The sequence below is a fragment of the Schistosoma haematobium genome, chromosome 1 (genome assembly GCF_000699445.3).
Source record: "Schistosoma haematobium chromosome 1, whole genome shotgun sequence".
NCBI classification, from domain to species: Eukaryota; Metazoa; Platyhelminthes; class Trematoda; order Strigeidida; family Schistosomatidae; genus Schistosoma; species Schistosoma haematobium.
In genome coordinates, this window is record NC_067196.1 from 60,396,564 (window position 1) to 60,411,823 (window position 15,260).

General features: G+C 28.1%; 1 protein-coding gene across 1 annotated transcript in view; it reads right to left on the minus strand.

Annotated features, from left to right (window-relative positions):
- The window catches only part of ISL1 (Insulin protein enhancer protein isl-1), a 59,530-nt gene that overhangs the window by 42,961 nt on the left and 1,309 nt on the right, over positions 1-15,260 (minus strand). The window contains exon 2 of the mRNA XM_051208466.1: positions 2,434-2,821. Within this exon, the coding sequence (XP_051074690.1) occupies positions 2,434-2,732 (299 nt within the window). The 5' untranslated portion in view covers positions 2,733-2,821. The remainder of the gene's footprint in view (positions 1-2,433; positions 2,822-15,260) is intronic.

Consider the following 15,260-nt stretch of genomic DNA (forward strand, 5'->3'; position numbering starts at 1 on the left):
CTTAATTTATAATCTTTCATAATTATTGTTTATCTTCTAAAATGTACACAACTGATAGATATGTCAAAAAAACCTTTATAGATGTTTAATATTTTATTCTAGAGTTTTTGTTAACGTTGTGAGAAAATAAAGCCATCTAATAACTAGAGAAACTTGATTGTTACTTCAAGTTTCATAGTATTTTGTTGAGTAAAATTAATATTCTGTAGTCAAATAAAAAACTAAAGGTGAAGAGGCCACAACATTTTAGTTTTGATGAGATATTGTCAGTAACGCCATCACTGAGACGGCAGGTCAGGGATAACAAAAAATGAGGATCTTAAGATGGTTTTATGAATAAAGCATCCAATTTTAATTAATCTTCATAGTTCTGAACCTCATTCAGGCAATTGTAGAGTATCATTTCTATTTAAACAAACTTTCAAATGATAGATTATACAATAAAATGAATTAGCTCTTTGTGTGTGAATAACACTATTCTGTCTATAAGATTTTGTACTTGTACTCTGTTGATAATTCTTATACTCATATGAAACAGATATCTACCTTTCGTTGATTTAAAATGATTCTTCAATTGGTATCAGTTGTTGAGTTTAAAAAATTACATTCGAATTACGTTTCAAACAGTCTTCACAAAACTACTTCATTTTTTTAAGCCAACCATAAGATATACTTCCATGGAAATGTCATCTTCATAACCATGACATTATATTAATAAACAGTTACTTGTCTCTAAGTAAAAAATCTCTCAATCCTTCTAAAATTGATTATAATCTATCAATCATTGATTGATTATACGGGTTCAAAATGACATAAAGAATAGAAATTCATTCTGAACATAAAAGTCTCGTGCTACTTAATATTCATTATGTTACCAATGACATGAAAAATAAAACTTGATAGAATGTCTTTTTCACTTGTCTCTTCATTCGGGGGGGGGAGGGGAAACTAGACATTGTACTATGTACTGGTTATTGCTATTTTATGAATTTTCTTCACAGATCACAAACTTATTATTATTATTATTATTATTATTATTATTATAGGGGTATGTATATCCTGTATCCTTGTAAATACATTTACCATAACCAATTTTTCTAACTACATAAATATACCCAATTGCGTGATGTGAGAACTTCTAAGAAAATTAATTTTAATATTTTAATATTCTATATTCGATCAGTAAATAAATTTGTTTATCTTTATTTATTATCTAATTGAAATGATGTAAGAAATTTTAATAAATATGTATAAACTTGTTTTAAGTCATCTATATTCATAATAATGAAGTTAGCAACTGAATTTAATAGAAGATTAATATAATGTTTAAATCAGTCAAGGAATTTGTTTTAATAATTGAATAAAATAATATTATATTATAATAGATCTGATTAACATACACAACATGGACTGAATTCAATAGAAACCTGTCGTCTTCTTCTTCCTCTCTCTCCTCCTTCTCCTCATTATCATCATATAATTATTATTTAAGGATGCTGATGATTACATAAGAATATTTCTATGATATGTCTATCGATCTCCTATCTCTCATTCCTTTAATGATATAAACCATTCATAGAATGATCTATTCATTAGTTCATGTCAACAGAGATTAGTTTATGTTAGAAATGTTTGAATATTATTGCATGTATTACATGTATATTTTGTTTACATGTGTCAGTCTACGTCAGTTGGACCTTGTTAAATTCAATATATTTGATGGTATTGTATTTTTTTTCTTAAAAATCCTACTCTCGTCATTTTATCTCTAGGAGAAATCAAGCACACTGGTTACTAGGATCAAGTTATAATATGTGGAAACTAAGATGATTCAACGTAGGATTGTTGCACAAATATTATAGCGATGAAGATAATAATTATTATAGTTTTTATAATTATAAAAATGATTTTGAATTAAACTCTATTTAGTTTTTTTAGATTGAATTTTGATTATTCTTTGCTAGTAATCGTGCATATCTTCAAACTGATAAGGATTTAAACATAATAATCGTTGAATAAATTAACGGCTATCAAGGCTCTATAGTTTACTGGACAATACATTGGATATTTGAATTGAAAGATAATGAATTCGAGTTCCGATGTGAATATCACAACTAGAATGCAGCTATTATCTGTCCGACATATTCGACGTAGGACAAAAATTGTTTCGTAGAATTCATTCCTCGTTACAATCCATATATTCCACACGGAGTAAAATGATTATTTAATCACACGAGAGAGAGAGAGAAAGAAAGTACATGATCCAAGTTGTAAGCTTAGGATTGATAACAAGTTGTGAACAATTGTATATTCTTTCTTTAGTTTTTAATGACTCTTCTGATTGAACTTATTTTCATTAGGAGTAAAACATTTGTAAAATAATAAAAATAATTTTGATTATCAAAATAATACATTTTAATACTATACACTTACCTAAAATAATCTTCTCTACAATATGCTTTACAATCACGTACAAAACAAGTTGAATCATTCATTAATGAACGTAAACATTTTGAACAATTTAAACAACGTATATGCCATTTCAAATTTGGTTGAACATTTAACATAAATGGATCGTAAATTATTAAACCACAACCAACACATTGTGATAATTTTGATGAAGACAATGACGATGGTGTTATTGTTGTTGATATGGTTGTCGATGATAATGGTGTAAATTCTACTGTAGCCGCTGTTCCTGTCATTGAAAATAATGATGATGAATATTTCATATTGGGATCATTTGTTCCATTTATAGTAGAATTCATTAATTTATCATCTAATTCGATATATTGTTTCGTATCAGATTTAAAATTTATTCCTGACAATAAAAATTTATAAGAGAAGATAATGATAACAATAATAATAATCATGAAATGCTTTATGAATAAGAACTTAAGACGAATTATTGATTAGAAATATATGAATCTAATGTTAGCTGGATGAAGATAGTTGAAAGGAATCGTTTAGTTTTCATAATAACCGGAAATAGTTACCAAATTGTATTTGAAATCTTGAAGGAATTGAATTTACCAGTGATAATCAAATCTACTTTTCCCAGTCTCACAGTCAGAGACGTTATCTTTGAACAACCTAGACATTGACAAACTACCTTTGGCACTTATATTTTTATATTGATTGATTAATGGTCAAAATGGAACTTCATTGATGAAATCTGATAAACATTATGGTCTAGACTAGCATCACAATAGTAACTACTCAGTAGTTATTCACTTCAACTATATACTACTTTGATATTATCAACTGAAATATATAACTTCCGTAGAGTTTCCGAGAGAATAATCTATGTGATCTACACAGAGTCAAATGTGTTTATTGATGCAGAGTTTTAAAATAGAACAAAATAATTGTACAATATCACTATGTGATTTTTAATAGTTCTTTAGTTGTTAACAGTTTGTGACAATCAAAGAAGATCTAACATAATCTTCTCAAGTTTATCAAGATTGAAACTTGTGACTTACAATTTATAATAATAAGAAAGAGCTTTCAGATTAGTTATTCACTAAACACAATCTAAAAAATTTAGTTTTTACTTCTCATTAGAATATTTTAGTCATTTTCAAAGAGCTTATCACAGATTTTTTTTAGAAGTTGTATGAAAATTATTTTAACTTGTAACTGGTGATAATCAGCTAAGTTGTGGGTAAGGTGTGTTGGATGATTGATCATTTTACATTAAGAACTGTGTGAAGTTAGGAATGTGAATCAATAGTCTAAGTGTTAATCACTCACTACCACATCTCTACGTTTAAGGTTTGATTCATAATACAGTTGTGAATCTTTATTTCTAAAGAACATTATACTATGAAGAAATAGAGAATACTTTACGACTTTCAGTGATATCTCAACTGATATCAGTTGGTCATAAAAAACCCTCTACCGTAAATATTATTTTATAAACAAATAACTCATTATAAATAAATATTTGTAATATACCAATGAGTAGAAAAATTAGATTTTCTGACGTTTCGTGACTCGGTGTAAGCCGCTTCTTCAGATAATAAATAACAAAATCAATCGAAGTTTAAGTAGTACAACGGAGCAACCGTTTATACGAAATTATCTAGTCAAACCTTGGTAACGATACCTATAAACAACTCATTATGTAACATGTAGTATCCAATTGAATTATATAACATACTTTTCACTAAATACACATACAACTCAATTGTGAAATAATAATAATTATATACGAGCATTTCATAAGACAAACTGTAATGTTTTGATAAAATATTACAGTTCATGTCCATAAGTAAAATCATTCATCTATATATTACACTCAATTTAAATATTAATTAATTGGTGATAATCAACAAAACTTCGATAGATTCATCATTGGTTGAAAATTTTCGAATATAATTTTGATGGAATTTTGTTCTTTAAGCTGGATGGTTTGGTCGTGAAGTTTTCATCATTCTTCTGAACGAGATCATCAGCACAAACTTCAGGTAGAAATGAAGTATTCGAATTTCTCCACATATGATTCATAGTTTGTCTTGTAGACAAACTGAAGTTCGAATCTTCTCTGCCATCTCAATTTTGAATATAGACATGTTTATTTTTTTAAGATCATAACTTTATCTTATAACTTAGTGTTCATCAACTTTGAACTTCAATTTCTGTAGTTAACATTGATTCAATACTCACTGGAATCTACTTTTTTTTAATCTGATGTATGTAGTAATACTAGTTATACTCTCTTTTTTCATTCTTTCTTTACTTCTCTAATTGCTGTTAACATTTTCATTTTATTTATTTATTTATTTAATTATTTGGCCTTAGGTTATAATTTTTGAGAGGAACATATGAGAGTGGGAGTGAATGAGTTGAAAGCACTAGTTATATGTCCACTTTCCGTTCAAACCTTTCATCGTCATTTTAGGTCAGTGTATATATTTAAGTATTAAATTATATATACAAGTTTACGTAATAGTTATTTTCTGTCTAATATGTATGTATGTACAACGAGTTATTGATGTTAAGTAATAATAAAAAAAATATTTATAGAATAGAACCAATCTTCTTTTTGTCTGAATAACAATTCATTTTATTTGGTCTAAGGCAAATTTCCTTCATGACTGTATCATTCCAAAGAGAATCGAAACAACAGACATAGAGTAAATTGTTTTCTAATGTCATCTCACATACTGCTCTGTCTAAAACTTTCTTCCGTTTTAAATAATAGAAAAAAAAACTTTTATAAAATAATTAAAGCACAAATCAGTGATAATGTAATTGTTTCCTTTTTCCGGTCAATTAAATGATCATCTTATATAGTAATTCCATTCTGTTACCAGATATCTTTCTATTCATAACTAAGTTCTCAGATGTAGTAGCACTGACATATATTATTATGGACATATGAAAGACTTAATCAATCTGTTTGTTTGTTTCATTAAAAATGATACAGAGCAAATGTCGTTATTTCTTTCATTGATTGTCGTCACTAGTCCCAAAAAAAATTAACTACCTACCACATCCGTCTTTTTTTTTTCAATGAAAAACCTCGAGTTGCAATAAATTTAAAAGTTTTATTTACTACATAGACCGATTTCTGTTTTCTTTTTTTGAATCGTTTCCTGTGTATTTCGTGTTCTTAGGTGAATATATATATGCGTAAGTGCATACCAATATTTAATTTATGGTGGATAGGGATTTTACCACTTTTTCTTTGATTCCGTTAAAAAATTTAAAGAAATAGCTGATTATTTATTAGTCTACAAGAAAGAGAACAAAATGTATACTCTTTTTTATTTAAATGAAAAACTGTTTAGAGAAAAACGGCTTTCATTTCAAACCTTATATTGTTTACAGCTGAGTTGGTGACTCAATACTTACATAATTAATAGTATTGCTAGTAATGAAGATGATTATAATTCAGAGGAATTACATACTCAATATACAAATCTATGAGTAGTATTACAAACAATAAGATAAAACCGTTTATCTGAAACTGAAATCATTTATTTAGTGAATCAACTCTGTTCAAACACTGCTTATATGACTTAAGGATATATAAATTTATTCACTTTGTAAGTGCCATAGGATATCCTATGGTAACGTTTGTAATATAGGTTCTAACTTCTAAAAAAACACATAAGTATTATGTAGGTTACGTGTATTGCTTATCGATAGGAGACAGTCAAGATGAAACTGAAATCCAATAATTTCTATCTGAAGTTATTCAGCCAACAAATCACATGGTAATATTAGACTAAATACCCTGATGACGATTATACTATAAAATCCGAATGATTGAATTCACTCAACTATTAGCAATGATTGATTATTGACCTCATAAATTTCATAGGTAAAAAGTTTGAACTATATTCTGAAAATTACTTTCATTATGGACTAATATTATCTGAGAGATTATAAGGAATCAATATGTCCTGAATAGTTCTTTCGACCTACTCTAGAACTTTTTTAATAATGTTCATCCATAATCGTTATATTTTGTAATGAATATCCTGTCTTTAAATAAATAATTTGTAATTCAATTACAATCTCATTTCGGGAGATGTTCACTCAAAAAGAAAATATGTTAATTAATTCGATAATTTACTATTAAATAATCTGCTCATCCTTGTTTTTCATAATAAATTTTAAAAATAATAATAAGTCAGCATAAAACGGATGTGAATGGTTATTTCATTGGTGTTTTCTTATAAATCTCCATCTACTGATCCATATCTATATAAAACACTTCTTACAATTCACTATTAAATATACATAGAATGCATAGAGTTTTTACTTCACTTATTAATAGTGTCATTCTCTGATAATACCGATTGTTTTACATGAGACAAGTATGCTAATTACTCACTGAGATAAACGTATACACATTTATGTGTATAATATATATATATATATATTCTATAATCTATGAATGACAACAAGTATACTGTTTTCACTGATTTAATTATCTCTAAATAGATATTGTGTTTTATTCTACTTTTTTCTTAAAAAAAAATAGAAGGTTGAATGATTGTTTATAGTTTTTTCTATGTGTGTCAATGACAATTTTGTCATTTGTAAAGGTCAGTTTTTTTTTAATAAAAATATCTTATTTCTATTGTATGAGACAATTAGTCTGGAAACATACAAAGTATATGTACATTAGAGTAATATCAGATCTATTCCTTGTAAAAATAAAACCATATTATGTTATACATTGTTATTATTATTAGTAGTAGTAGCAGTAATAGTATTAGTAGTAATGGTAGTAGTAGTAGTAGTAGTAGTAGTAGTAGTAGTAGTAAACTGTCAAGTGTATGTATATTGATTCAATTTTCAATTAACTGACTTCAGTTTAATGATGAATAGATGTATATGAAGATTCTGTTTAGGACAGGGGAAACTTATTTAAATGTTTGTTTGTTTTTAAATTGTTACTTCATATATGAAATGATCAATAAAAAAAACACTGCAAATAGTTGTGTTTTATTTTTTTATTTTTCATTATCAGTTTTCCAGAAAATATACTCACATAATGATAAATTGAATTTTCCGTTTGGTTGTTTGTTTATGTTGGAAAAATTAGTTGATCACTTAAGAATGTTTACTATTTGTGAAAAAAGGTCTATCTGGAAGTTTCAGTTTCAGGTTATTGATTGGATTATTTCGTTAAATATTCAAGATAACATTAATAGACTGTTAGAAAAAAAAGTTTAGCTGAATTAACCTAGTTGTATACACTTAATTAATAATATTAATCATCTATAAAGAAAACAGGATTTAGAAATGATGAAGATAGTTTGTCATTAAGCTGGATTCTTTTTGATAGTATTGTATATTCTCTGATTAATATTATCAACATTAAACTCCAGTTTAAAGGATGTAGCACTATTAAATTTGTGGATTATGTTAACTAACCATCTGCAATAACAGCTTATATAGATAGTAAATCAATTATCTATGGACGATAATTATGTATTAAACTTTAATTCAATCAGTATACCTGATAAGTGAAAAGAATCCCCCTCCCTATAAAATCCAAAACTGTAATAGTAAATGAAAGTGACAGTTTTGTTGACACTGTAGATACATTTTGTTTATGAGTGTCAACCTGAAATAAATCAAAGTCCATGACTTTTATCCTATTGCTTCTGATCACCTAATATCAAACAAGGTCTTTTGTGATAAAACTATGAAGTGTGTTAAGTAGAATTCAGTAATTATTCAAATCCAGACAACAAAATATTGATCAATTAATGTTAGGAAAATAACTCCTTGATATTGCTTAACTATAGACATTAACCACGAATGGTTCATTACTAAATTCACTGCTTTTCTTGTACTGTATATGAAATACTTCCTCTTATAAATCAATTTTTGATAAGTTTACTGAATCTGGCAATCAATATTTGAATGAAATTTAAATAATTGTCATTTCTGTCATACTATTCACCATTTTAACAATACACTCTTTGGAATAGATTGCTTAATTTTCAAAGAAAATACTTGTGTAATGAACAGAACATGGATGGGGACAATCGAATGTATTTGACACAAAATTACAGGACTTGCTAATAAAATCTAACAATCATAAAGTAAATGCTTAATTTGCAAAATGTCCACCAATTGTCTCAAAATGACTCAGACTTCATTGTTCTTGTATATTCATACAAATTGCATCCTGTTTCCATTCTTAACTGTTCGATCCTCTTGTCTGTCTGCTGCCAGACCTTCTGTTCACTACTAACATCATTTACTACTTATGTCAATATAAGTAGCACACACAACACTTGTTGATGTAATTAATGTAATTTATATTTTACTGCTTATTACTAATCATACGCAAAACCTGAATTGATCGTAGAAATTACGAATTTTTAGTATAAATATTGATGAAAGCATCAATCATTAATGAAGGCTCCAAATAAATTGATATATAAGAGGATTTACTTTAAATAGAGGTTACATTTTCAAACTAATTGTTATTAGCTACGAAATAGTACGCTTATGACAGTATTATTATTAGTTTAAAAGGGATATAACTACAAGTGATACCATTCTAGTTACATGTACACACAAATTTCTACAATCAAATTCGCATTTTTTTTTTCTTCTTCTTCTTTACAATGGCTACACGGGAATAAAAATATGTCTACATATGCATGTACACTACCTAACATGTACTTCAATTGAACCAATCCATGGTAATAACATGAACATACAAACATATATTCTGTGGAACTTTTGTTTAAACTTTTCAACAGGTGTTCTCAATTCAATGATTATCACTGAACATAATCATTAACAATAATAATAAGCATTACAATTACTACTCTTAGTGCATAGTAATAAAATGAATTTGTTTTGTTTTGTTTTATTCACACGCGCCTTTCACTACAATTTTAAGTATAGAAGAGTAAAAGTGTGGAATTTCTCTCTGATAAATATAAAGAAAATTAAAAAAAGAGAAATAGTTTCCGCACACATACACATACGCGAATAGGTACATGCACACACATACACACACCAATATACAGATACATGTTTAAATAAATACATACACTTTTAAGAGGGAATCAGCTGTTTAATAAAAATCAAAACTGTTTTTATTACATTGAATGAAAGTGTTAGTAAAATAAACTAGATGGAAAATATGAGATAAGAATAACGGCATTTGACTACTTAAATAAAAAAAAGACGAAATGACGGTCATTATAAAAATAGAAATAAATCGGTACTAGGTGGCGGCAATTATGAAGGTGATGATACTGACGATAATAACAATAATAATAATAGTAACAATAATAGAAAAAAAAACAAAGACTGTTGTCGTGGCAGTAGTGTTAAGAGTTAACATAGGGATATAATTACCTACAATTCAAGCAGACATTGTATGAAATAAATTGAATTATTTTTCCTTATAATTAATAAAGATAATAACATACATCATAACTCATATACAGAGATATACACAGGTGTACTAACATATACTATATATTAATATAGTCAGCTACTAGTCCTTTCATCTGTACAACTAAATGGTATATTGTTCTAAATGTATTCGTGTAAAATGCAATAAATAAATATACATATACATGTATTGACGTATAAGAAATATACTTTTAATACTATTCTGATGTAAAATTAATGATTTTACAATATTTACCATTGAACATTACTACGATTGTTTAGAACAGTCAAAGAATGTAGGGTACGACTAAGAAAAGGACATTAGAACATTAGAATTTGTCATTATGAATTAAATCGCCTACTTTTTTCTTTCCTTTTTTTGGTATTGATTACAACTGTCTACAATGTAACTATTGTTCTACACTGATGAATAATAAACATAATTACATTGATTGTTTCATGATCTGAATTAAAACTAACGAATTTCCACAACCCTATATTGATAATACTAATGTTAACAAATCCACTGGTCACTGCTTCTCACTAGAACTCCAGGATATACCTCTTGAAGGCAGTCACTAGTGAGCATATGTTGATTAGTATCAGAATAAGTCCTACAATAGGACGAAATGGTCGTCCAGCGCTTCCAGATTTTCCATAGTGGTCTAGCTTCAATTGGCTCATGATCTCAACTATTGAAATTACTACAACCTCCACAAAACCCCTTCTGATACAAATAATTTTTTTGTCTAGAAAACTATGGAGTAATCAAAAACGAAACATGTTTATTCACCTATTATTAGTGTTTAGATAGTTTCAATATGAAGTCATAAATTTCAAAGTTCATTATATCGAAACAATGAATTTTTTTCAATTTACATCTCTAATTGAATTGTCATTGAGATATATCGAGAGGTAACTGAAAGTTGAGACATGGACCATTGCATTTCAGTTCAGTAATCCAAATATAATTTCTTCATCATTGTATTTTAATTGATCTAGGGTAAAAAAATTCAATACATCTAAGAAGTACAGATTTATATGAGTAAATTCCTTTCACCTACTCTTCGTGTAATGACTCGTGATATTGCTTTGTTAGTCAAACCGAAGTAGGTGAAATGGGATTCAAATATAAAACAAACTGATTGAAACCAATGGCGTTATATGCCAAATCATTGCATATGAAAGTTCATTGATATACATCATTGGTAGGTCTTAAACTAGAACAAAAAGAGGTCTGAGGCTTTTCAATTTCTTATTTCAATTATTCTTTAGTTGATATCAGTCAACAGTGAAAACTAACTTTTGAGATTAGGATCTACAAGAAGACTTTAGTAGTTTATCTCATTCAATTACAACTATTGACTTCTCTTTTGAAAAGAGAATCAATGTAAATTTAACTACTAAATTGGTCACTTCACAGACTGATTTCAGTGCATACAGAAATGATAGCCTTTAATCAAACTTATACACCAGATAAGAGTATTTAATTATGTCTCAAATATTATTAAATTCCTCTCAAGATATATCAAGTTGAATGGAAATTTATTTTAGTTACCAATATTATGAGATGTATTCATTGAACAGAAATGGTTAAAATAAAATGAAAATTGGTTAAAAGTTAGATCTTATTGCGTGATAGGGGTAGATAATGCAACAAGCTTAAAATGAATTCTTGAATTATTTTAGACCCAGTAAATTTTCTAATTGTCATCTTCCAATACTTTATAAGAATTAGAACGTTGCTGATAAAATCCATCAAGGATGTAATAAATTTTGTAAATTTTCTGTATTTATTTAGTCTGATATATAAACGAAATAGATTACTGTGAAGTTGTGAAGTTTCCGCCTCTTTTTGATTCTTATCTATTTTAATAGAGCAATTCATACATATGAGGGTCCTAGATATGGTTCCAGGTGGTGTCATAGGAGTATGATTTCGAGAAATCGTATACCACCTTCGCAATGTCCCCCTGCTTTTTGTGGTATCTTATCTGAGATCAATTTAGGACGTGAACCACTTATGTGTATATATAAAACCATAAAAACCCTGTTATGTCCACCAATAAATGTTTAAAACTAGAAACTTTTAGATTATTTAGGACTCGTCAGCTGAATGTATCTCTCAAATGGGACGAAACACGTGTCCTGGATTCCACTGCTGGCCACTATCCATCTTTTTTTATAACGCTTGTGAATTAAGGCGATCCGCACAGTATGTACATATGCCAATAACAGTCCTAAGCATCAATGGGAAGATTCAAGTAAACAATACCAAGTGAATTTATTTGTATATAGTTTTCGTCTATTGCAAGACAATAGTTTTTTTCTTTAGTAGGAAAAGCCAACTGCTCATTGAAGTCAATCCATACAGAATCGAAAGTGGTATAAGAAAACTATCGTTACATCATTTTCACTAATTTCCGTTTAAAATTCATGAACAAGTTTAACACGGGATAACATCACATTAAAATACTTCCAAAGATGTAATAAAATGCTTTTTTAAAGTCTTTTTCTATCACGATAGATTTATTTTAATCAAAGAATTTTTGGACAAACGTTATCAACAGAATCATTTCAAACGCCAAGTACATCCATTTGACGAGTCTCAAATAAGACGTGACGTATAACCTGGATTTCACTATTGATCACCATCCACCTCTGCTTATAATGCTTGTGACTTAAGGTGAACTTGAGATAATCAGTTATAGTCTTAAATATCAATGGGAAGATTTAAACAACCAATATAAATGAATGGAACAAACACTATTACTTAATGTTCTATGGGATTTTTAAAAAAATTATCCAATATTTGTTATTATTTCATGACGGAAAAATTATTTTTGATCTTTTGGTTTTTAAGCATTGATAATCCGTTGTCTTCCTTTTCACTTAGTTGACTGTACATCATACTATTTCTTTTCTACAAAAACTTTGGGCATATTATGACCATATTTTTATTATTCAAGTCAACTAATTCTAAAAATGTAAATATCATATTTGGTATTCAGTATTTTATTAACATTTTGTAAAGAAGATTGTTCTATTCATCCATTCATTCATAAAAAGAGTGATACCAGAAGATTTCGGTGGTATGTGGGTATGAACTGCTAAAGAATGGAATAATTGTCCAATATTCTTTGGTTTTCAACGATACTCTAAATGAGATCAATCTGTGGTTAATACTATCTACTAATATGTATTCATTTTAAAACGTTTATACTAATGCATTCAATCAAGATGATTTATATAAAATAAAAATGTAATGAAAAACTCTATTTACATAGTTGAATTCATGAGTCGATTTAACCGAGATCACCATTGGGAGGTACTAGGTTCGAATCCTACATGCAGGATCATAGTTGCGTATTATTGAGGTGTCTCATACTAGGATGAAACAGCCATTCAATGCCTACAGGTTTTCTAATGGTGTTTTAACTTAAATCGACTCATGAATTCAAATATTAGAAGAAAAAACAACTTTATATAGGAACTTAAACAATCTTACTTTGATGTGAATCTATCTAAAAGGTTAAAATTGAACTAAATATAAGGATAGACTTATCCTTTTGACACTGATTAACATTTGTGTTCTATTGCAAATTAAATACAGTTGAATTAAATATGGATAATTGAACTTTTATCTGTAATTATCACACTTTTGTGAAAGTGTTAAGTGTAATCATCAATCATTAAACTAATGTACGAAACAATGATAACGAATAACAAGTTAAATAGAATTGTTTGTTTATTTTCGCCTTCTTGGCTTTCGATTATCTTATTAGCAATGTTACTTTATAATGGAATCATATATGATAATCCTAGTCTATGAATCTACTATATTTAATGCCTTTAACAGTTACATTATGTCATAGAAATTATTGTGTATATATATTCATAATTGTGTGTACAACTGTGTTGTATATTCATGAAACAATGTATGTTCTAAATAAGAACTTTCGTCTAAATTTGATCAAATAGTTTCACAGTATTTGGGCGCCGAGTAAATGTGAGACATTAAAGAGGAAGAATGTATTTGTAAAATCTCAGCGAATGAATTTTGAAGTAAATCCACCGTTTCTCCTGACAATCTGGTTCAAGCTTTTTCAAGGAAATATAAGAAATGTATATTCTGTTGATTTATTAGTGTTCCTACGTATATATTTACTTGTGTGTGCGTGTGTGTGAATACTTCCAGTACTCTACTGCTAGTTACAATCCATCACTGCTTATAGTGTTTGTCCTAATTTGGGAATTCTAACCAGTTTATATTTACACTCCTGCACTCGAGTAGACCTAGGATATTCAGGTCTTGCGATGAGCATCATATCACTTATTCACTGAGTCTCATTCAGATTATGTATTATTTCTCAAACTATTGTACCCTTCAATTTCATTGTTGCATAATCATTTCACTATTTAAATGTATGGTTCTATATATTATGTCTGTGTAGAGGTGGTTGGAAATTGGAGCTTATAGATTTTGACTAACAGGTAACAACCTTGAGCCTCAATCTGTCTATTATAGTTGAAATAGATAGGATGGCATCATTGGCTGTCACGGATAAAGAATGCCTTCAAATCGAGCACGCTGATATTTTTTGCCTCTTGATATGATCATCTTAGGGTTTATGGGCCGTTGTATTCTTTACATTTACGCCCTCGATCAATGAAAATAACATAAGCTAAGATCAATCTAACTTTATAAAGGAATGATGAAGATTTAAATGAATAGTCATACTCAAGGTGTAATAGTAACATAGTACAAATTTTCTGTTTTCCTTAAAGTGGGTAAATGTAACAGCTAATTTAAATATTAAGTTGGATGCAATCAATAGGACAAATGATTATGCATCAGTATATTGTTGTAAATTGAGGAGGATATAACATAATATAGTACAGTCCGAATTGTATTAAATAAGAGCTGGCGTAATTAAACTATGCTGCCATACTAAAAGAACTTATAAATATTATTTTACGATTATTTCTGAATTAAGTTATCGATCTAATCTCTTTGTATTTATATTGACTTGGATAAAAAGATAGGAAGAGTAGGAAATAAAGGGAATTAGCTTCACAAATATGTTCAGAATGAAATAAGAACATTTTAATATATGAAGTTAGTTCTCATCAAAGATCCAAATCAACTTACAAATAACCAACAACTAAGAAAAACAATTGATGGTTATTTCATCCGAATTTGAGATTTTTCAACAATGAACACCATCTTATAAGGTACATGAATTCATGTTACAATCTTTTATTGTTCATTATTTTGGGAAAAACAAGTGTAATATCACGATTCAGTTGTTATAAAATAATTCGATATTTTGAGTTTCTATATTATGAACTGGAATCAAATAGAACAA